Source organism: Diuraphis noxia, unplaced genomic scaffold (genome assembly GCF_037042655.1).
Source record: "Diuraphis noxia isolate RWA-SAM2 unplaced genomic scaffold, SU_Dnox_SAM2 contig0003, whole genome shotgun sequence".
NCBI lineage: Eukaryota > Metazoa > Arthropoda > Insecta > Hemiptera > Aphididae > Diuraphis > Diuraphis noxia.
In genome coordinates, this window is record NW_028301713.1 from 30,975,881 (window position 1) to 31,001,002 (window position 25,122).

Here is a 25,122-nt window from a genome sequence, read left to right on the forward strand (position 1 = left end):
AAATAATTTTAAAAATGTATTATTTAATGAAATTGACATGGCTCTTATTCAGTCAATATTGAACTTAGAGCCATAGTTGATGCATGAAAATTACTTCAAAAAAATAGGCCTATCCGAATATGGTGTTAAAAATAGGTGTTGCTTTTTAAAAGAAAAGTTTTTTACTGCGCATGCGCAAACCAAATTCTCAAAAAATTTTGAAACGTATCGAAAAATGTGTATTCATAATATAATACCAGTTTGTAAAAAAAAATCGATTTATTCCAAACAAATCCGGCCGAGAAATTCAGTATTCACTAAATCAGTGAACACACTACTGTATATACTATATATATATAACACTTGTAAAGTAAGTTGAGAGATCTATTATAAAATAATATGTAGTTACCTAAAATTAAGAGGCTCTAAACCTTTTAAATCGATATAATATAAATCGGTAATATAATATAATATTATATTATAATATAACGGCGTTACGATGATGACTTTTCTTGCTTGGGTGCTCGGTGTCAAATAATGAAACGGCATTACGACGTGCCTGTTTGGCAGTTGTTGTTTGTTTCATCAACAAAATTTTACGATTTTAAAAATTATCAACGGGTGACAATATCCATACTGTTTAGAAGTTTGAACTAGGTATAATACATATACCGTTCCCGGTTTTTTGAACGGAAAAAAAAAGGTATAATACATATGCGTGTCATATTGAAGTTGATTTCAAAATATAGCGATTATTTTTCTTCAGCCCACCATTCATTAAAAAATGTATTCACCTTCCAATAATTACAATTGTAAAATATAATATAATTTGAAATACATAATAACTCAATTGTCTCATAAAGTCATAACAAGCATCTGCTTAAAGGGATAATTCAACTATATATCATATTATGTAAGAATTAATTGAGTTAGAAATTAGAATGTAATGTAGGTATTAATTTAAATGCAATAAAAAAAAAAATTAAGCATCGTTTCATCCGTTTTCTTCAGAATCTGAAAAAATATTCCAAAAACTGGTCTACTTCTCCCCGTGCTACGATATATTACGGACATACAGTTTATCTACTTTAAATTAATCCACGATTATGTCGTCTGTTTTTATTTTTAATATGTATCATGATTTATGACGACAGGCCGGTAGGTCGAGCGGAATCTTTCGATTATCGGAAGCTGACTCTCACGGGCCACGACCCTCACGCGTGCGGGCCAACGTACGGGGGGGCCTTCGCCAAAAATTGCAAAGACACTTCGAACTCGTCCGCGTTTGGCCACGAGCGCCATCTACAAACGCGGTGGCGGTGTGTTGCGATTGTTGCGAGCGCCTGTGTCTTACCGTGCAAACTGCAAACGACAAGGCGTGTGTGTCTGTGTGTATGTGTGTCTGTGTGACGATTGACAACGCTCAGAAACGAGGCGCAAAAAATAATGGGAATAAAAAAAAAAAACAGTCCCGATTTAACATTGATTGTAGCAACTAGCAGTCTGTAGACCGGACAGGTACGTTCGAAGATAGCGTAGGAGGCGCCGGTCCGTGACGTACCGTCGATTTATATTCTAATTTCTCTAAGACTGTCGGTCGCCGGGATTTATCGTTGTTTGTTGTTTCGTCGTCTCGTGTATTATTGTACTATTGCGTCCTTGTGTCATAGTGCCGCGTGCCGGAAAAGACGAATTTTTAATTTTCCGTTTACCCCGGACTCCTGTTTCTGGTTTCCAGTTTGCCGGCCTCCCGGAGCGAGTTAGCTCGTTGCAGTTTGCGAACAGTTTCTGGATATCGCTTCACACTGCCGAGATGATGGATTCACCGACCACACCGCCGGGCTACATGTCCGAGGACGGAGACAACAACGAATCTCACAGTGAGTAGTTCGGCTATAGTAGGTAGTACCACTGCAGTAGTAATGGTGACAGCCCGACTCTGATGTATTTTGTTAACCGTCATATCTTTTCTCTAATGTATGCGATGTGTGTAGGTATGAGTCCCAACCCTACAGTGATGGGAGTGCTGGACACCCAACCCGTCCTCTATTGCGAACCTGTGTTTTGGTGCTCAATTAGCTATTACGAGCTCAATACCAGAGTTGGAGAGACGTTCCATGCTTCTCAACCTTCTATATCGGTTGACGGCTTCACAGGTAACTGAGGTTACATGCTATGCATCAATTATCCACATTTAAACGATTTCCTTTATTAATTTCAGATCCCAGTAATTCCGAACGATTTTGCTTGGGTCTATTGTCAAACGTCAACAGGACTAATGTAGTTGAACAGATTAGACGACATATCGGCAAAGGTGTTCGGCTCTACTACATTGGCGGTGAAGTATTTGCAGAATGCCTTAGCGATTCTAGTATTTTTGTACAGTCACCTAATTGTAATCAGAGATATGGATGGCATCCAGCCACTGTTTGTAAAATACCTCCAGGTATGTTTAATTGATCGTCTTATAGATTTATTTAATATTTTAATGTTGTGATAAACTAATATAAACCTAAATATATTTTATTATATATTATATAGCCATGATTTTTATCATATAAGTATGTACTTAATTGTATAAATCTTATCTACACGCATTTCAATTTCCTTTTTTATGCTAATGAATATTTTTCTTAAGGTCTCCACACATCTTGATTTGTTCAAGACTATACCGGTCTTAATAATGTGACTATGGTGATTGTTTTCCTGTTTTCATACAAGGTTTTTGTTATCACTAATTAATTATTTTGTCGGTTACTCATTACAATTTATAACATTGAGTTAGTTTCTACCTTATAAATATTTTTAGAGCGTCGACCATCGTATGTGGTATTTCAATAACAAAAAAATATGCTGTTATAACTGGTGGTTGACCATAGAGAAGTAGTAAGATTTTTTCCATGAAAATTATACAAGAATATTTGTCCCAGGTTCAAGTAAAATAAATATGGCAACTTTGAATTTACTACATATTCAATTTTATTTATTTATTTCAATATTATTGTAAGTATTGTAGAAACGCAACACATCTATTAATTGTTTGTTAAGTTTGTAAGAAAAAAGATTTTCTTGAATTTGATTGTTATACATGAAAATTAATTACATTTTCAATCAATAATCATACATACTGAGCATAAATAAAAAGTGAAAACTATAAGAACTTCAACAGTAATTCTTACCTTGAATTGGTTGATAAAGGATAACTTAACCTATTAAAAAATAATAATTTTTATATGATTTAATCATACATGAACATGATATTTTGTCCTGTTTCTGTTGAATATAGTTAACACTTCTTAAAATAAATATTACTATTTGATTCATCCTTCTTATAATATTCTATAAAATTCTCTGTTTTCTATTTACTGGTATAAATTAGATTTAAAACTTAAATTTATTTTTTTTTTTTTTTAATCATTTTTAATTAAGTAACTAATTTTTCACTATTCTTATATGGTTCTAAATTTGGTTACTAATAATTTATTGTTTTTTTTTTTATTATTGCTAATTTAGGTTGTAATTTAAAAATCTTCAACAACCAAGAATTTGCATCTCTTCTATCGCAATCAGTGAGTCAAGGTTTTGAAGCGGTATACCAGTTAACTCGTATGTGTACAATACGTATGTCTTTCGTTAAGGGCTGGGGCGCCGAATATAGGTAAATAATAATTGCTTTTTTATTATTTTATATTATACTCAATACGTTTTACTTTATATGAAACTGTATTTGATCTTATTCATAGGCGACAAACAGTCACATCTACCCCTTGTTGGATAGAACTACATCTGAATGGACCATTACAATGGTTGGACAGGGTTCTCACACAAATGGGTTCGCCTCGCTTGACATGTAGTTCTATGTCGTGATTTACTTAAATTTACATCCACCTTTATAATTATTATTTTTGTTTAATTGTACATAACCCTTGGAATGGCTGTCTATTTTAAGGTCATGAATTGAATCTGTATTTAACCTAATCGACTAATTAGAACAGTGGTTTTGTGTTTTTGTGTTTTTATGTTTTTTTATATAACATCACGTGACAAAAAAACAACATTTATACCGAAATGTTAGTGATAGATGTTTAGAATTATTATTGAATAATAGAGTTAAGAATTTTTTTATTATTATAACTATTATTATTTCTTTTATTATTAATAATATTTTTTATGTTAAAAATAAAAATTCTAAGTAACATGACTTTAAATATATATATATTTATAAATATATGATAGTGTTAAGTTTCAAGTTTTTATTTTATAAGTTTGTTCAGTTTGGATTAAATTGTTTAATGTTGTATTAATTTAATTTAATAACAAGTGAAGCCAATTAAACATGCAAAACCATAGGACTTCTAGCATTAAACGAGCATATTCATCAAACTGCTTTTTGCATTCATCACGTGCAATATAATTTCTAAATTAAACTGGTAAGTCGTGTTTTGTAAGCGCCCAGATTGTAGACAGATGAAATAATATGTTAAATAGGTATATTTAATATTAAGCTATATAAGATTTGGAATTCATTGTTTATAAAGTTTTAAAATACATCTCATTGTTTTGTCGAATAATTATTACATTTTATGAATATATTTAAATATTTTGTATATTACATAAAAAAAGTATTCTTTTCAAATAAGTTTTTGACATAAATTGGTCAAAGTGATGTCAATAAGATAGCTTTTGTAATGTTGTTCAAAATGTTCATTGATTTTTTTATATAAAATTTATAACCATATATTTTAAGAAGTAATCAAAAATGCAAATATTATATTATATATATAGTTTGGTACTTATGAGTACCAAATTTTTACCAAATTAAAATAAAATAGTTTTACATAATGTTACAGTTGTTCTTTAATACAGTTACAGACTTACAGTACTACTTGTCTAAAAGTTAACTGTTAAATTTTATGAAGGATTTAATTTCAAGTATATAATTACTTTTAGTTTAAATTTATTTTTATGTGTCTAAGTGTTTATATTTATTAACATTGAGTAAATTTTCAGTAAGGATTTTATTACTATAAGTAAATATTACTGAACATTTATAAATCATGACGGTGGCTTGGCGGAAAAGAGGAAATATTTAATGTCATATTTTAATAAAGTTAAGGAATTTAAAAAAACTAATTGGTCAATTTTTAAAACATACACATACATTTTAAAACTAAGGAGTAGATTTTATTGATTTTAACTATACTTTTACTTAATTACATTTGTTTTTAATTACACATAACATTAATATTAATCCCTAATAAAAATATTCTGTTGAGCACTCATAGTAACAAAAAATTACATGGCCATACAATCCGTACATCCTACGTATACTATTTTTTGAATTATAGTGAAATAATAAAAACCCGCAAGCATAAATAATTGTTAAACTTTAGAAAATCAAAAATATATTTTTGCATGTATCAGGCCACCATAAATTTTTTAACTTCCATCGTTAAAAAAGTGATATTTTTCTCAAACACTTGATACAGTGCCTTAACACACAATTCGAAGCATCAATGAATATGGGTACTTACTTAACAGAAAACTGCATCCATCAATGTATCATATGTGGTATATATTTAGACACACAATTTTTTTAATTTGTTTTCATTGATTTAGGAGTATTTTATATGGAATTCTTCATATTAAGTAACTTAGTGAATAAGTGCGTGCGAGCACGCGTAATATACGTCCGTATATTATGGTGGATTAGACAAAAATAATATTGAGATTTACTTATTAAACTGATGTCTGATCAAATACAGAAAGAGAATTTTTACTGAAGTAGTGTCAATTGATGCATTGAAGATAATTCAAATAATAATTTTAGAAAAAAAAAACTATATTTTAGATTCTGGGAGGAACGAGGAATGTATTAATTTTACTATCATAATTTGAGTTATTTTTGTGTGTCTGTCATCACCTTTTGAGACAGTAAAAGTGCTTCAATTTTTGACTTCAGTACCTTGATAAATCAGAAAGTGAATCAAGTTGGTACTTGGGGGGGGGGGGGGGGGGTTAAAAGTAAAAAAATTAATATTTTTTTTAATAATGGGGATAAACAAACTAAAAATTAAGGAAAAAACTGGAATTTTTACGCACAATCAGTTTTCGATAAAAACAATTTTGGTTTTTGATTTAACTCTAAAACAAATGACTGCAAGATACTTGAAATTGTGGTGCTGCTCGGATATGCGGTCTACCGATGGGACGCGGTCTACAAACATACATGTAGACCGCATATCTGAGCAGCGATAAAAAAAAACATTAAAAGATAAAATTGACCCAAATATACTTTGCTGTAATATAATGTATACCTACGATATAGTTTTGTATTTTCCACCTATATTTATTGTTGGATACTAAAAGACAAAATCACTGATATATCACAGTGTGGTAGTGTATTTATTAAGTTTGTTAATAATCGAACAGCCGTCGATCAGTAACCTAACCGTATATTCATCATGCAATTAAAAGAGTTCTATTCGACCATCGCCTGTAGTGAAGAAAATGCCACTGCATTTTTAAGGGAGCATGGCTTATTAAATACTGCCAACGAAACGTTACCATGCCATAAGTGCGGTAGTATTGCGTATTGTATTATTTATTTACATACCATTATTTTTAATGATTTTTACTAATATACTAATAATTAATATATTTGATTATTATTTTAATTTGGTTATTTATTTACATACTACTATTACTATTAACTGCGTATTATAGGTGTGCGGTCTACATATTATGTAGACCGCATATCTGAGCAGAAAAATGTCAGTAGACCGCATATCCGAGCAGCACCGAAATTTTCACTGAATTTTCATATAGGCAATTACTAAATTTGATAAAATGTTCAAAATATTTTGATTTGCTTTGAGCTGTTTACTGACATTTTAATTTTTCAACTTTTTATTTTTTTTCTATAAAAAACAATAAAAATGTATTTGTTCGGTAGAAAAGCTTTAAAATTTAATTCAAGACACCTACCATATTGTTACAATAGCAATTGAAAAATATTAAAAATACATAGGCACGATTTTTTTTATAAGCATTTATAGTTCAAACCGTATCCGCTCAGAATCGTTTTTCGTATACAATGATATAATATCATTGGATTCAAATTTAATTCCATCCATTACAGTAACCCACTTATAACCTACTGTACAACAGAGCGACATCCACGACTTACCCGCTTTTTAAAAATCTTTTTTGTGCCTATTATTATCTTGGTTGGTTTTTTATATTTAAAATAATTAGTCTTGGTATTTCACTTTTTATGCAAATTCTTAAAAATATAATATAATAATATATATTATGCTTTTTCGTAGAGTTATGAGTATTTAAATATATAAAAACAATTTACAATTTTAAGATACTCATTACTCATAACTCGTTTTAAAATTAAAATATAATGAAAAAACCTATGAAAAGCACTAGATAATAATGTCACCTTTCATTTTTATTAAAAGTCAATTCACTCTGAATTTTAAGCTAACAGAGCTACACGTTTTCTGCCGAGCGTAAAATTTGCCATGTTATCGCGTCAAGATAATTTTTTCCGAATACCATGATTATAGGCTATAGCACTGGTTTACACCATAGAGTAATAATATTCTAATTTAATTGGTTAACATTTTTTTGTTATTTGTACCTAATATTATTATGTTGTAAATAACAAACAATGAAAAAAATTGTGTCTATTTATATTTTATTATAGACAACAATATGCCAAGTATATATTTTTTTATAACTCCCTTTTCAATATTATATAATATAATGGATAATATAAATTTTCCATTAGAATTATGAGTTTTAATTTTATTATATTCTGTTGGATACATTTTATGTATATTTAATAATTTCCTAGTACCTATACCTAATTCTAATTTAATTTTGTTAACTTTTTTTGTTATTTGTATAATTGTATCTAATATTATTATGTTGTAAGTAACAAACAGAAAAAAAAAATTGAAAAAATGTGTTTATTTATTAAACTATTACTCACTTAAATAAATCCATGTGATACAATACTAAACAAAAACTATTTGTCTATAATATGGTAATTACTAATTACTAATTATATGTTAAATGTTAATCCATAGACGGAAGTAAAATGTCTAAGGTATAATAATAATATTATATTATAATTAATTTTATAATATAATCGTCTATGGTATAATATTATGTATCTAACCTTCTTGGAGTGCATTTACCACGGTACCATAAGTTACGACTTTAAAAGTGGTCACACTGCTGGGAGGCAATTTGTGGTTCAACCAATTAGTACAATGCCATCTCTATATTACTCTATGGTTTACACTTTTTTGGTTTATTATTATCATTAGGTGATAATATGCCGCCTCAACGCCGTGTTATCAAACGCCGCAACCATGTGGGATTTGGTTATGGTCACGTCTTGAGTGTTGAGTCTTAACTTTTAGTTCTTTAAGACAATTTAAAATTTAAATATTAATCACAATTCACAAATATTGCTTAAAATGAATTCACAAGTCGCATCGTTAAAGGTCTCGCGAGAAAAGCATTTTGATGATTTTGATATGTTATAATAATTGATATTTATATTTTCATAGGCCGATGAAGCAGTTAACTGGTTTCAGAAACGTTTGAAAAATGCTGTTAGTTATGGACTTTCTGCTGAAGAAGGCAATATATTTGGTAAAAATAAAAAATTTTCTATACTCTGTTCATTTTAAGAAACATAGTCGGTTACGACCAATTTTTTGGCTGGCCGCAGTCTGACATTTCTACCCAATCAATTATCTGTCTGCTGTCATGTATTATTATTTATTGTAATTTTCCTGTAAACAATTTGGCCCTCAGCATTTCTGAACTAGAACAGAGTGTATATAATAATATACCAACCTTATGGTTAATAACTATTAAATTTTGGTGCTTTAAATATAATAATGTTCAATTTCAAATATTTTATATTTTTGTTTTATTATACAATAATAGTTTGATTACAAATGTATTGTTGTCTGATCCAGTTTAGATTTATTTATTAAAGTTATATGTAATAATAATTAGGGGTTTTTACTTTTTTCAGAAACTTTTATTACATCAACTCTGGCTGATGTTGACATAAAAAAGCAGATAATCAATATAGTACTTCCAACATTTTTTGAAAACTTAATATCAAGGAAAGTCAATAAATCAGTAAGAATTCTAAATTATTTATGTCTTCAATAATTGGTGTCATTGATATATTACACATTTTTTATAATTAATTTAAATTTTAAATATTTAACGTTATATTTTAAATGGTTTTGCTTTTGGTTTATTGTATATATTATATATTCCATATACTATTTAATTGTAGAATAAAACATTTCATTAATTATATTATAATTTATTTGTATAGGCTATAGATGCACAAGCAACTATAATAAGATTGTTCATTAAATACTACGGAGGAACATGCAATCAATTCAAGGTATCACTTTATTTATCCATTTGTTTTTTTTTATAACACCACTAGTTTACTTATTTTATTTGTACGAATGTAATGTTGTTATAGAATGCATTGGATAAATTTACATCTAAAGTGCTAAGTGAATGTTTTAACGATGATGATATTGTTTTCAAAGTGACAAAATATCTTGCTTTATATCCTCAATGTGGTGGTCGTGGACAACAAGGAATTAACCATGTTGAAGCTTGGACTAGTCAGTTTAATGATTATCTATACTGTGCCTATTATTTTTTAAGCCAACTTTATACTAATGTCGATGTAAGAAACATGTTATTTAAAATTTGTATACAACTTGTAACTTTTTTCATTTTTGGTAAATAGTTCTTCTCTGGAACGAAAATGACTGAGAAATATGAAGGAAAATTTGATTTGTCAGTTTTTAAATTATCCGAACTTGCACAAATGACTCCTAAAGAGCGTAATGAAAAGTTGACAACATTATTTATATTTTTCAATACAGCAATTCAATCAATGTTGTTGTAAGACTCAGTATATGCACTTTTATAATATAATATATAATATACTTATATAATTATAATTTATAATATAGATTAAAGTGTAATAATATTTATAGGTCCACATTTTCTACTGTTAAACATCTTGATTCCAATAAAGTTATATATTTTGCTTTTGATACCTTATCAGTTACTTCGGAAAAGCTTAACGCTACAAAGATTACTGGAGATGTCATTGCATTGGATTCTGTCTTATGGAAATTGCACTCTTCTGCCATCAAAACAATTTCAGCTCTTATTAAATGGTATACATAATTTACTTAATGTTTTAAAGTATATATTTTTTTGTAGATTCATTGCTTTTAAATTTTAATTACATTGATTTTAAAATATTGTAAAATCATAAATTATGATATTCATTTTACAGTTGTGGAAGGGTTTTAATACCTCAAGGAATATCAATTTGTCGTATTTTATTGCAATCTTTTAACATGTCACATTTTAATTCATCAAATACTCAATATGGTACAACTAGGTCTAAATTGTAAGTTTCATTTTTATATTGTATTTGTATTAATTTTGTGATATTTAAAAATGTTGTATTTCATTTGTATTTAGGCAACAGCGTGAGTTAACATATCAAGTTATATGCTCGTGGTTAGCTGTAGCTGGTTCCCAGAGTTCTCTTGAATTGTTCAGTGAAAGCCTTACCTCTGAGATCTTATTAGATATAAAATTTGATAAACCATCTCTAAATTTAGTTGTAAGTTTGTAAAATAAATGGTTATTTAATATTTATTAACACTATTAAAATATTTCATTATAGGTTGACAAACAAACAGGTAATAAAAAAAGAAAGAGTGGTGCTCTAAATCAAAAAATTATAAATCAACGCGATACAATTGTTATGCATGATTATCTTGCTAATAAAACTGTGTGTAATGAAGCTCATAAAACACTTCAGTTATATTTAAACACCTTGTCTTCAAATTTGAAGATTTTACAATTCCAAGTATGTTAAATATTTGTTGTTAAATAGTTCTTTTATAAAAATTTTAATTTTAATTTTTTAGATTTTTCAAAGTACAATTATGGGATTGTTATTAGAAATTATCAAGTGTCAACGGCCAGAAGATTATCCTCTACCGTACTATGACGATTTGTGTCGATTTAACTTATACAAATCATTATTAGCTTTGATTATATCACCACATCCACAAAGTTTAACACAAACATCTGTAGCATTACGCCTTTTTACTGCTGGTACAAATGATCGTAATGAAAAAGTAAGTTATTATTAGAAACTTTTTAAATCTAAAAACATAGTGAGTGATATATGTATAGGCACTCAGATTTAAAAAATTATTGGGGTCTTTATGTGAAAAGCCTTCCTCCCATTATAAAATAATGTGTTAACACTGTTAACTGTAAAGGCTTCAGCCATAGATTCATTAAAATAATGATATGGTCACTAATATTTGCATTTAAATCTGGGTTAAGAGGAGGTGGAATACTGGAGTATATTACTTCATAACACTGACCACAGTTTGTTATTGAGTTAGAACAGTGGTCATCTATCAGTCGATCTTTATTCTTTATAGAAATATTGGCCAATCGTGTAATAAATCATCAGATAATGTGGATTGCATGTTATATTCTAGGTATTTATCATTCTTTGGAGCCTAGACCATTTTTTTTTTTTTATTAGGGTTGATGCTTCGACAACTTATGTCATTACTCATTAGCTTGTGAATCTGTAGGGGAGGGAACTGTAGGTTTGAATATGTGGGTGATTTGCAGAATTTCAAATGGGCACCCATAGGTTTCTACCATGCCCGGGTGGGGGTGGGGGACCTATCTTTCCAGATAGCGAGAACTTCCCGGAAAGCGATGCTGCCCATGACCGAGATTTGAACTAGTGACGGTGGGCGACGCAACCGACGCCTTCATTCACCCGGCCACTACACCCCCTTTTTGATTTTGATTTTTGCTCATCAAACAAATCTTTAGACCTAAATTTTCCTGGATGTAAATAACCGGAGACTTAAAATTAAAATTCACTTGTTTAAAATAGTTGGCGGCCCCTGAATTAGAATATCATAATTTAATGTAAAAAATCAGAGAATTAGTTAATCTATTGAGTCAAAAAGCCCTTAAATAGTTCAAATTCTAAAATTATCAGTAACTATACAAAAACATGCTGATACTTGCCTTGTTTATGATTTGTCTATTGTTTCATCCATAATAATATTACATAGATTTATTAAATTTATTCATTAAATTAAAAAAAAAAATTTTATTGAAAATTATTTTTAGCCAAATATAAACCAAATTTTTATGAGTGCTCTTCCCCCCCCCCTCCCTAAGTAATTTCAATGGCCGTGTAGCATTAGCTTACGTACAGGTGATAATGGCAGAACAGGATAAGTAGTGATGTAAATTATTTATAAATTAACTCAAAAACACTTTGGTATTATAACTGTATGTTATTAAAAACCCTTCACGAATGACAATAACTTTTCAACTTTTGAATAGAAATAAAATATTCAGATTTATGCATAATCTAAGGGCTTAGACAATATATGATTTGACTTTGTTATTTTCTAAGTCCAAACAATTAATTCATAAGATTGGCGTGAAAGTGTTCAAACTAACTTAGTAAAATCGCGTCTGAAAATAAATCGTTTGGGGCTTTCTGTTTAGGCCTATATTCCTCTGCTTATCGACTACAGTTAGTGCTGTTGCTTTTGTGCTAATAGTCTTTGGAACCCATTGTCACGGCTGTAGATCCTATCTACAGCCGTGCCCATGGTCTAATGTATGTTACTATTTATCTATAGCTGGTCTATCTTTTGGCCCCGCCAATGTGTATATTACCGTTATTGTCAAATAGATTTTATTACCTGCTTTAATTCTCACTGTATATATTTTACTCTTGAATCGTAATTGTCTGCTATGTATAAGGATATAACTATAAATTTTTTCATTGTTTTGTATCTGATTTTATTGTTATTCAGGTAAAAGAAGTTTGTAGATCATCATTAAGCAAGCTAGAACATATTATTCGCCCACGTAATGATACACTATTTTTCCCTCTTGAAAATAATGTAGAAATTCCACCATGTGCTCAGAGTACTGTACCAGAAAATAAAACTCATTTTTTAAATGAAATAGATGAAGATTCGATTGCACCCATTCAAATTAATGAATTAAAAAATGTTCAGTCAAATATTGTAATTCCACAATCTGCTCAAAGTATTATACCGGAGGACAAAACTCAAATAACAAATGAAATAATTGAAGACTCTACCACACCCATTAAAGCAAAAGAAGTTAAAATTATCAATACTGAGAATGTCCAGCCAAATACAATTCCAAAACCTGTTAAAAACACTATCACAGAAAACAAAACTAATGTTTTCAATAAAACTGTTAATGTTTCAAGTTTACCCATTGAAGTAAACGAATTAAACAATGTTAATACTGAAACTGTTCACCCAAATACTGTAATAGAATCAATGGATGCTGATAATAGTATGGATTCAAGCTCAGTTGACGAACCATTAATTAAAAATGATTTGGAAGATGAAAATTTCACAGATATGCTAAACGACTTTATAGACAGTGATTAAAAATGTAAACATAAATTGTATGAGAATCTAAATATATTTTAAATATTTCTTACTTGTCAATTGATATTATATTATCATACCTTATACTCAAATATATAAGGTGTAACAAATAGAACTGACTTTTAAAATAACTTTTGTTCAATTTAATATTTTTTTTCATTATGTGACCCGCTATGTATATAACAATTTTTTATGTTTATTTTAAGGTACTGAAAATAAAAAAAATTTTATTTGATAAAAAAATGTTTGGATGAATTCAAAATAGCCTGTTTGTGAATCTGATTTTTAGAACAATTTTGATGGTAAAAAGATTAATTTAAATTAAGTAGCTTATATTTTTAAATTTAATATTTTTTGGTTAAATTAATTTGGAACGTAATAAATTTTTAAATAATATGATTTTTGAGAATTTGCTTACATGAGTATATTTCTTAAGTTATTTACTTTTATTGTATTAACAATTTTTGTCGTATGTTTAATTAGCATAATTTTATTTTTTTGTTCAGGTCTTTCTGTTACACCCTTATATATTTTACCTACATCTTACCCTATGCACAAATATTGCTTTTTAGGGGATGTCATTATCTCATTCTATTTGACATTTAGTGTTTTTATGTCATATTCTATTTGTATTTGTTTATACGATACAACTTCTATGTATGAAGTCTCATGATCAACAAAAAAAAATAAATAATGTGTTATAGAGAAATTTGATAATTTTAATCAAACATACTTAATTCTAATTTGGTTTGGTTATCAGAAATATTTAGTTAAATATAACATTTTGTTTAAAGAAAGTTTTGCTATATTTTGAATATCAATGCCATATTATATTATCAAAGCATTTAAAATGTTTTGGTTAGATAATTATAATGTATTCATTGTATTCTTGATAATCTTGGCATCATCAGTAATCTAATCAATCAAAATTAAGAATTCAGTATCAGCTAATTCAATTTATCTTCCGATAGTATTTTTATTACTAAATTTTCAACTAAAATTATTAACTAGTTAATCTAATGACTAAATCACATTATTGTAGAGATCAGAAAATGTGTCATTAATATCACGTTCATTATTTAGTCTACTATTAATAAGTTTGCTGTTTTTTTCTTATTTAATTTAGTCCTTGGGTAATTTTTATCAAATTTTACTAAATAACTGATCTTTAAGCTATTATTATTGTAACTGGTAATATGAGCATAACCAATGCATAATGCTATAGAATAATTAGGCTATATTAGCATAAACGCCATCTAGATTATTGCTAAGGATTTTTTGTAAGAATTATATTGATAGGTGAATTATCTTTGTGGATTTTTGGTGCAACAACCAGACAAATCATATTGTTAAATACAAAGATTCAAGATAGATTAGGTTAGGTTACCTATTTATTATATAAATGGAGATGACTTGTTATAGCACTAAAAATATTTAATTTATTATGAGTTTGTAGGTAGTAGGTACACAATACATTTTATAGGTAATTAATTAAACATCTTCAAGTTTTATTTTTTGGTTTTGAGATTATACTTTTTTTTTTTTAATCTAGATTTTATACAATCTGTACATAAAAAAAAAGTACAATAAGTGATGTTATTTTTTAAAATTATATATATTAGCTTGAGTGTCTTGAGGGAAGAACTAACCAACTTTGGCGTGAATTTACAAATTATTTAGGATTTTTTTTTTTAGTTTAATTTATAAGATCTCGAGGCCATTGTCGCTTGAATCTTCTAGGGAGTTCTCCAGGGGTGGAGATGGATAGTAATTTTTTAACATGACTGTTAGTGTGATTATGAAGGCGATTTCTGAATTTAGAATAAAATAGCTTGGCTGTTTCAGTGACTTTAGGAATATGGAGATCAGTATGAAGGGTGTGATTAGAGATATAAGGAAGAGCATTAGTTATGAGTCTGATGATTTTAGATTGGAACACTTGTATTTTTTGAATATTCGATTTTTTGGCAGTGCCCCAGACCTATGAATACCGTATAACCTTATTGGCTTAAGGAGGAGATTGTAGATGTGAATTTTGGTTGTGAGGGATAGTTTTGAGAACTTACCAAGGATAGGTCTGAGAGAATAGAGTCGTTTGTTTAATTTTATTTTTGTTGTGTGAATGTGTTTAGCCCACGTTAGACGTTTGTCGAAAATTAGACCTATGTATTTGGCTGTGTCAGAATTTGGTATAGATTTGTTGTTTATATGTACTGAGGAAGGTTGGCTGTGGCGGAGAGCAAAGGTAGTGTGTACAGATTTGCTTTCGTTAATTTTGACGCGCCAGAGAGAGTACCAGTGTGATAGGTCATTCAGGTGATTTTGGAGAGAGGTTGAAACTAAGCCCGCGTCGGTGTGGGATGAGTATATTACTTTGTCGTCAGCGTATTCGGCAATTTGAGTATTCGGATTTGTGGGCTAATCTGCCGAGTACAAGTTAAATAGAGTTAGGTTAGGTTATTATATTGTTATAGATGTTTAAGATATTATATTGTTAATTATTATATTATTTTGTACCTATGTTAATTATCTTCAACAAAATATGTAAGATGTATGTAACCTATGGGGTATGGGCTATAATGTACCTATTTATATATATTATAAATATACCTATAATATGATAAAATACTGAATTTAAATCAAATATTAATTTGGAGACTTTTTTTCCGGGGACTTTTTTTCCGTTTACCTGATTACCTATAATCAATGCTTATACGATCTGAAAAAAACGTATCAATTGAGAGTCTTAATTTATTTAATAGGTACACTACTATAAAGAAAACTAATTAATTATTTATTACCATAGTGTACAAATATTTCATATTTGATTTGAATTAATTACATTTAATAAATTTAATTAATAATATAATATTTAAAAAAAAAAGTATTATGTAAATCATTGAAATTGTTCTATTTAATGAAAATTTAGTATTTTTCGAGTGCGTGAGGTGTGGGCCCAGTGGCGTTATCAAGAGTTTGGTTTGGGTGTGGGATTATTTGTCTTTACCAAAATTTGTAACCTTAGAGGGTGTCTCGTCACCTGGATAAAAACCAGTTTTTCGCTGTTGTATCCATAAACTAAAAAAAATTATGACTATTATGAGATTAAATAAAATGTTGAGAGGTTAACTAAATTTTTTAAACTTTTTTACCAAAAAATAAAAATGTATGTATCCCTTGTCTATTTGAGTTGAATAAAAAACAACAGATTTATGGTATATTTAATATCTCAGGAGATATCGCAATGGGTAAATCCTCACGGGACTGCACGAGGTTAGAAGTCTGTGCCTAGACACAACATTAAATTTAACTAACTGCTTTAAATAATAATATAATATAAGATATCTTTAGGTATCTTATAATATGTAAATATGCTTACAATCCACTATTATCTAGTAATGACACTAGACATTGATATAAATTCCTAATAAATAGCATTGTTTTAGATTGAATATTAACAATCGTGGTAAACAATAGATACCTAAACCTAACCATGTGTTCTCATAGGTACTACAAGTTACAACCAACGTTTCTGATTTATACGAAATACTGTGAAGTAAATTTAAAAAACGAATAAAATATTTTCTTGGATCTCGTTTGTAAAAAATAGGTAGACTCGATTAGTCTAAAACAGTAAAATCTATATTATACCTTATAGCCATTAATAGATTAATAGATATGTTAACTGATTTATAATGAACAATATTTAATAAATACACACAACTTCAATAGGTAGTCAGTAAAATACCTTTATCAATATACAATAGCCAATAGCTAGTTCAACATTGTAATGAATTTAAAAACTAAGACGTAAAAAGAAATGTTCTTCAGAATTATAAAAAAGGTATATGTAGTTTTTATAAGATGTGTTAGTTATAGTTAGGTAGGTGTATTAAAACCAGTGGCGGATTTAAGGGGGGGCGAAGGGCCTCGCCCCCCCCCATTGGCATAAGTTAGGTTTTATTATTTTTTATTATTAATTTTATATTATAATTTAAGAAATATTATCATTAAATATATTTTATATTATTATTATATTATCATAATATAAGAAATTCTCCCAAACATGCCCCCCCCCAAAATTAAATCCTGGATCCGCCACTGATTAAAACATATAGGTACCAAAATTCAATCTAGTACCTATAAACTTGAATACGTTCGAAAATATAATAATGTATGGTTGCCTATTGATTAGAATTTAAAATATTAAATATTAATACATTTATATTTTATATTTTTATAACATTAAAAAGTAAATAGGTAGTAGGTAGGTTCTATACAGAGGTGTAATTATGAGAGGTTAGTGGTAAACATCATAAATTTCTCTAAAGATTGGAAAAAATGATCTTTAAAATTATCGACAAAAAAAAGCAAATAACGAAAAAATAAGGCTTCTTATTCTGATAAAATGTTTTAAAATGAGCGTCGCATAGATTCGGAAAACATTTCAAAGTGCATCGAATTCCAAGCCAAATTATTATTGATAATAGTTATGCATTTTTTACTAATTACATAATAGTTAATATCCTTTTTAATCAAGACCAACCTAATTAATAAGTTATAATCTAGTATGTTGTAATATGTGTAATGTTTTTGTAAATAATGTAAATAGAGTATACAACAATTATCATTAACAATGTAAACTATGTCAGCCAATGGCCTCCACAGCCGAGGCTTATTTCTAATAAAAAAAAAAAAATAGTTAATATGAATGATCGAATAGACTAACAGTGTTGTGCATTGAGTAATAAAATTGAATCATGAAGACATACTAGACATTTTAGCAAAAAAAAAAAGATAAGAAAGATTATGGACTTTATAATAATATTAATACATATTGTAGTTTAATTTAATTGTTTATTTTATTACCTTTAAAAATCATTAGGTATTAAACCTTTCACCTTATTTAATTTATAATAATAAATTAATATATTTTGATTTATGATGGCATTTAAAGAATGATGATGGGGCGGGGGCCGGGGAGCTAAAAACTCCTCTAATACGTATACGATTATAAAAACATATCCCATTCCAGTACCAATTTCTACTAATGCCGCTGGAACGATAACGTATTGGCTTTGCGTATAGCCTTACACGTCGTATATTATTATTAAAAATTTTTTTCATTTTTTTCAGTAGAAAGTTAATTATACATACTTAATATATTTTATGGGATAATATTCAACTTTTTTCAACAAATATACGATAAAAATAGTAAAAATTCTTTTTTTCATAAATGTTAGTTTGAAATATGTCAGAAAATTATTTTTTATTGTCATAATGTTTTAATAAGTACCGATTTTATTTTTTTTGAAAAATATTATTCATTTTTTATTTCATATTCCGTAGTAGAATATTATTCGGAATATTTTAATGTATAAAGATAAAATTTCAGAGTAGTTGTTTATTATACATTTATAATTATTTAAAATGTAGATTAGCAGAGTGGTGGACAACATATGTTGGTACCTACTCTCGAATTCACCATAAACCACTACTCCGTTCATCAAAACTGTACTTGACTATGATTTATAACCATTACAGTACGATTTTAAATGATAGTTTTAACAAACGAACTAGTAACTATAACTATACTTATACAGTTATACTTACAATTTGATCTTTGTAGATGAAAATCTCTGAGTAACATTCTGCTTCGGAGTATGAACTACAAAATTAACCAATTTTAATATTTAATATCGTGCCTTTCAGATTTCAGAAGAGTAAAAATCTTGAAAAATCTTAACAATTAAAGCTGAAAGCCTGAAAGTTTTTGAAATATTCAGTATTGCAACTTACATAAATAAACAATATTATTGTCATGCCCATAACCTGTTTAGTAGTGTAATAATCGTGAAAAATGTAAAACGGTAAAACTAATAATTTGTGTAGGTAATATCATGTAAGTTTATAACACTGGAAAATGGAGACTAAATAGACACTATAAGTACTAATATGTAACCAACTAACCATCTCCATCGTCTAATTCAAAAACAATCGTTCATCAGAACCAGTCTGGTTCAATCACGTTCTTTTCCTTGGTATAAAAATTAAAAATAATTAAGTTTTATAAAAAGTCCCAGTAATATTTAGCTCCAATAGGGCATCCATAGGCCATAATATGGTAATTTTCAGAAGTCAGGGAAGGGACAATTTGTCACGGGAAGTTTTGAACATGACTTGCCGAGTATTATAGACGACGAATTAAACCCAAATTTTGAATCATATACAATTGGTAATTTTAACGGGCAACGAAGTGCACGGGGATCAGCTAGTATTATATAAATCTATTTAAAAATATGAGGTAATGAGATATTTGAGTTGTATTATTTTCATAAAATATATTGTTCATTTTAGACGACAATGTTTGAATTGTTTTTTGAAATGTTTTCATGGGTTATTATTTAATAAATAGTCGACGGGATCAATATAAAAAAATCTTCGGCGGAATCAAAATAAACAATTATATGGCGGAATTGATATTAAAACGGCGGAGTCGATAAGACCTCACAAAATTAAACTGTAGGTTCCAGGTTCCGATTGTTCCGTATAACGATCGAAACCCATTGATATGCTACTATAGGGTTTTCTTGAAAAGGAATGAGAAATAAAAGACAATCATTAACTTAAAAAAAAAACTGTCAATATAATAAAAAATGCAATAAGACATTATAATATTCTATCCATAGTCTCCGTAACGAGTACACTATACAGTCGATTAGTGAGCTGTATAGTAAGTCTTTCTAGGTTCATGATCTATTATATATATGGTGACCAGACGTACTAATTTTATAAAGACAGTACTGTTTTTTGGTAACATGTCCTACTGTGTCCTAAATAAATGGTCGAAGTACACTTAATTACTTAAATGTACTTATCATTGGTAATTTAATAATTGCAAATGGAAAAAAATTACCTAATTTCAAGTTTAAGGTGTTTAAAAAAATTCTGTTATCAAAAAAAAAGTTTTAATAGGTACGTGATATAGTGTTAATATTGTAATCACGGCTTTAGATACTATCTAATAATAATATAAATATAATAATAATAATCTAAGTTCTAAAGCTGTTGTTTTTTTATTAAGTATTTATCATTATAAATTTTGTTTTTCATGAAAATCACATGAGTTTAGTTATATAAAAACACATATTTTATTTTTCACTGTTAGTAAAATGAAAAATCTGTGATGCATATTTATGTTAAAAAATAAATAAATGAGTTTATATTGTTTAGTATTTATATTGATATATACACATAATATATTAGCCTATATTATAATGTACTGTTTTTTCTTTTTTAATATCGGGCCACCATGACCATAAATAAGACAATAGCTCCTCAAATATATCTTAAATTTTTTTTAAAAGCTTATTCATTATTAGACCATTAACCTCCCCACAAAATTTCAAGTGCTATTTATATTAGTAATTTTGTATAATATTGAAAATATTATAAATATATTATACTCGATTTCCATAATAATAATTTGTGTAAAATATTATAACCGATTAATATGTAAGTAGTGACTAATCAATAATAGTAATTAAAATAACCATAACCACAGCTGCTATAACCTTTGGCCGATAATTAATGATTACGATTTACGATGAAAGATAATCGTATACCTATTGTACTATCGTAGTATAGTATTAAGCTGTTTAAATCACATTATTATTTGGCAATGATATAAGCAGATTGTTCAAATTGTTGGTAATTGTTATATTATGCACAAGACCACTGAACTCGCGCGTTAGAGTCATTTCGACCATTTCGTTTTCGTCCAAAGTCATTATACCTATCGTTTGATAACTATTATTATTCATAATAATTAATTCTGAATTATTGGCTTTCTGACTCATATTATTATTAATTCGTCTACGAACTGATGATGAGAACGATAAGAATTGTATTAGGTAATTAAATCTCTAAGCTCGTGTGGAAAATAAAATAAAACCGTTGGCGGGGAGAATTAACTGTAACAGTAATAATATGTCTAATGCCGATAAGATAATAGCTTACAGTGGGCGCCATCGTTGACTGTAAATCGTAATGAATATTCGTTTATTTCGTTTTTCAAATTTATTTCCATCAGTCCGTCGACCGTTGAACAACGTTCCGAGTGTACCGTCTGCCAATATTGCCGATAATAATAATATATTTTAATAACCGTCGCGATTGTGTAATACCTAATAATTTAAATATATATGTTTACAATGTACCGTCCATGTTACCAGTTATGTCTGAAATATTTTTACGTTTACTAGAGTTATTTGGAATACAATAATATTTAGGTACCTACTGGCTACCATCTAGGTACTTACACCTACATAAATCATTGAATCATTAAAATATTGTTATTTTTCCGTTGTTTATCGAATCGATTTTAAATTATTGTTCCATTTAACACGACACCTATATTTATACACACATATACATATATATTATATATACATACATTTTTTTTTTTCATTTATATCCAATTAATTACCTACCTATTTTTAAATAATATATTGGTCGAAACATTCAAGTGCCTAAAAACATGGAATCACCATCTGTGATATTGAAGACGAATAAACGTTATTTCATCGAAGACAAATTTCTAATTGTTAACTGTTTCTACGATCAAAAGGTGAGTATTTAATGATTAGGTACTTATAGAACAAACTTTCCATAATATTATGCTGAAAAATAAACTGCTTGCCTACTTATTATAAATGTCATTTAATTATTGTTGTTTACTTATGTTTAGAAAATTAGGCCATGGATTAAAGATTGGATTGGACTATACCCGTGTGATAATGTAAAACTTTATGAACCGTTGATATTTGAATACGTTATGGACCATCCAAGGATAGATAGTAGTTGTTTTAAAATTAAATTTGTGCCACAACTTTTTGCCAAATCCATTCATTGTTCTAGTAAATACCAGTTTGTGTATGTGGATTCGTATTTCAAGGTAAAAAAAAACTTCAACTTGTATTTACTAATTTTAATTTTGGTATATTATACATTGATTTTATATTTTTACTCCAGATTTTACCTGAAACATTTTAGATATTTTTTTGTGTAGTACCCATTAATAACAATCATAACATAAATAATACTAAACAATTTAAATATTGTATAATTAAATTATATTATTTTGTTTACACTTAGATATTAATTTTATAATAACAAACAAGATGTACCTAGGTAGGTACCTATATTATTATAAATGATAATTTGCAAATTAAACAATTTTAATCATATTATGAGTGTATAACATTATAACAAAATTTAAATCAATAAATCAATAAAAATATTTTTAGTTTGAGATTAATAATTATGTTATTTTAATTGATACACATGCAAATTTCTTTTAATAGGTTCAAATTATTTATGCTTTATTTTTAATAAGCTATCAATCATAAATGATAGTGTGATATATTGAATTAGGTACTAGTTTATAAACAATAAATATTAAATTGCTACTATCTTACTAATTTACCATTTCATAAAATAAAACTAAGTATAGTTTATTGTAGTAAAATTATCTTAATTGTAATATTATTGACCAGGTTTGATAATATTGCAATATTGCTACTTTTTTGGTTGTATTTAGCTTAAATCATAAATTGGTTCTAAAAACCAAAAATTAAAGCTATTACCTACTTAGTATAGTTTTATGTTAAAGGCATAGTTTTGCTTAATTGTTTTAGTTTTTTAAATCAACAGTATTTATATTTTGTTGATAAAATGTACATTATTATATTAATAATTTTAATATTAACATAATTTTATCTTACAGGTTATTTCAACCAGTGATCCAATTCAATTTGTGCATAAGAATGATTGTAACTGTAATAGTTCTCTTGGTCAATCAAGTTGTATGTCTCACATAAAAATAGGCCAGGTTAGTTAGAAAATTAAAAAGTCGTTCAAATTTAAGATAACATAAGCATTGGGTATATATCGCATTAGGGTTAAAGCTGAGCTAAGCTAAGCTTAGACCTTAGACCAAGACCTTAAAAGTTGGTTATATATATATATAATATATTATAATAGTTATCACGAGCAAAAACTTGTACTATATGGTATATCATAAGAATATTTTAATATTATTTTACAACATGTAATATCTGCAGGTTTAATTCATTTAAAATAGAATACTTATTTGTAAGCAATTTATGACAAAATCCCTCTTAAAATTTTTTATAGGTCTTTATTCCTTACTTATTAATACATTTTAATGGGATGAATTCAATAACAATTTCTATTGTTATTACATTTGTAACTTACACCTATTTGACTGAATGACAGTAAAAATAATTACAAAACAATAATCTAATATTGATATCCAGATAAGATAAAACAAAAAATACATATTATGTAAAACTATCTTCATATAATTACAAGTAAATCTTTAAAGTTAAAGTTGTTCCAAAAATAATAAGAAAAAGTAATTATTTCATTATTGGGAGGGTTTGTCTTGACTAGAAAAATGTATTACCACAGTAGTACATTTGTTTATCAATACATAATTGTTTGTGACTTCAATTATATCTTATAAATAAAATGTTTGTTTACTTATTTAGGATATTAATTTAGTAGTTCAGCGTTTGAAGTGTCTTGAAGCAAGATTACTTGAGTTTGAAAAAGGTAAACAAGAAGCAATGCAACTAAATGAGCAGCTTGTAAAAAAATTGAAAGCGTGTGAAATGCTTAGATCTAGAGGTGAACAATTTATTGATAGCCTTTATAAAGCACTTGATCAAGGAAAACTAGTGAAGTTAACAAACTCTAAAGGACATACGGTAAGATTTTTAAAATATTTATGGAACTGAACTTTTAACTTTATTTATTTATATTAACTAAGATCATATTTGAATATCAATTGTAGCGTTGGATCAAGCGAATGCGAACTACTGAAATAAGAAACCATGTTATATCTACCAAAATAGTCAGAAACGAAGTATATTTAACAGCAATCTTAAATACTCAAGAACAAGAGATACAAAGATTACGTGCCATTAACAACGAGCTTAGTAATACTAATACATATTTAAAATATTATGTAAGTTTTCATTTTCTATACTTTATTAATTGGATATTTATTTATTTATTTATTTATTTATTTAATGACAAATATAGAAGCAGCCAAGGCTAATTAATGAACCACAGATTACTGAAACCAATGATGCAGAAGATGTCACACATTTAAAATCTGTTAGCATTGAATCAATTTCATCTGAAGCAGTCAAATTTATCGATGACTCTGAGTTTAGTGATGACTACTGCGAATAAACATTCTAGCTACCTACACATTTTGTCTGTTTATATATTTTTTTAATCGACTTATTTGTTATTATTCCTGTTATTGATTTTATATTTTAGTGCAAATACAGTATTACTATTACTATTAATTATTATATACTTTATTTTGGTTACAAATAATGATAGTTATTGATAAATGATTTATTTATTTCTTAAACTGAGATGGACATTACACCCACATGTATTGTCTCCATCTTATAAGTGTGGAACATAGCAAATTTTACACTCAGCAGATCTCATTTAGTTCCAT

General features: G+C 27.8%; 3 protein-coding genes across 3 annotated transcripts; all 3 read left to right on the plus strand.

The window, feature by feature from the left end:
* Window positions 1–1,330: 1,330 nt before the first annotated feature.
* Window positions 1,331–4,821, plus strand: Smox (Smad on X protein). Its single transcript, XM_015516011.2, has 5 exons — window positions 1,331–1,859; window positions 1,974–2,135; window positions 2,201–2,425; window positions 3,493–3,637; window positions 3,723–4,821. The coding sequence occupies exons 1-5, from the start codon at window positions 1,793–1,795 to the stop codon at window positions 3,844–3,846; spliced, it is 723 nt and encodes a 240-aa protein (XP_015371497.1). The 5' UTR covers window positions 1,331–1,792; the 3' UTR covers window positions 3,847–4,821.
* A 3,524-nt stretch (window positions 4,822–8,345) lies between these two features.
* LOC107167111 (proline-, glutamic acid- and leucine-rich protein 1-like) lies at window positions 8,346–13,619 on the plus strand. The gene is made up of 12 exons (XM_015516013.2): window positions 8,346–8,504; window positions 8,571–8,655; window positions 9,047–9,156; window positions 9,362–9,433; window positions 9,518–9,730; window positions 9,794–9,951; window positions 10,047–10,232; window positions 10,355–10,471; window positions 10,546–10,690; window positions 10,754–10,939; window positions 11,001–11,213; window positions 12,945–13,619. Exons 1-12 carry the CDS (start codon window positions 8,478–8,480, stop codon window positions 13,557–13,559), a joined length of 2,127 nt encoding a protein of 708 aa, XP_015371499.2. The 5' UTR covers window positions 8,346–8,477; the 3' UTR covers window positions 13,560–13,619.
* Window positions 13,620–21,299: 7,680 nt separating this feature from the next.
* LOC149057223 (uncharacterized) lies at window positions 21,300–24,961 on the plus strand. Its single transcript, XM_089224599.1, has 6 exons — window positions 21,300–22,188; window positions 22,309–22,515; window positions 23,347–23,451; window positions 24,134–24,352; window positions 24,439–24,612; window positions 24,690–24,961. Exons 1-6 carry the CDS (start codon window positions 22,099–22,101, stop codon window positions 24,840–24,842), a joined length of 948 nt encoding a protein of 315 aa, XP_089080725.1. The 5' UTR covers window positions 21,300–22,098; the 3' UTR covers window positions 24,843–24,961.
* The last annotated feature ends 161 nt before the right edge of the window (window positions 24,962–25,122 follow it).

Excerpts from the sequence above, each read along its gene's own strand:
- Smox (XM_015516011.2), top strand. The coding sequence starts at position 1,793 with ATGATGGATTCACCGACCACACCGCCGGGCTACATGTCCGAGGACGGA. Across the intron at positions 2,136-2,200 it reads ATCGGTTGACGGCTTCACAG|ATCCCAGTAATTCCGAACGA; the intron begins GTAACTGAGGTT and ends TATTAATTTCAG. Across the intron at positions 3,638-3,722 it reads GGCTGGGGCGCCGAATATAG|GCGACAAACAGTCACATCTA; the intron begins GTAAATAATAAT and ends TCTTATTCATAG.
- LOC107167111 (XM_015516013.2), top strand. The coding sequence starts at position 8,478 with ATGAATTCACAAGTCGCATCGTTAAAG. Across the intron at positions 9,952-10,046 it reads GCAATTCAATCAATGTTGTT|GTCCACATTTTCTACTGTTA; the intron begins GTAAGACTCAGT and ends TAATATTTATAG. Across the intron at positions 10,691-10,753 it reads AACCATCTCTAAATTTAGTT|GTTGACAAACAAACAGGTAA; the intron begins GTAAGTTTGTAA and ends ATTTCATTATAG.
- LOC149057223 (XM_089224599.1), top strand. The coding sequence starts at position 22,099 with ATGGAATCACCATCTGTGATATTGAAGACGAATAAACGTTATTTCATC. Across the intron at positions 22,189-22,308 it reads ACTGTTTCTACGATCAAAAG|AAAATTAGGCCATGGATTAA; the intron begins GTGAGTATTTAA and ends ACTTATGTTTAG. Across the intron at positions 24,353-24,438 it reads CAAACTCTAAAGGACATACG|CGTTGGATCAAGCGAATGCG; the intron begins GTAAGATTTTTA and ends TATCAATTGTAG.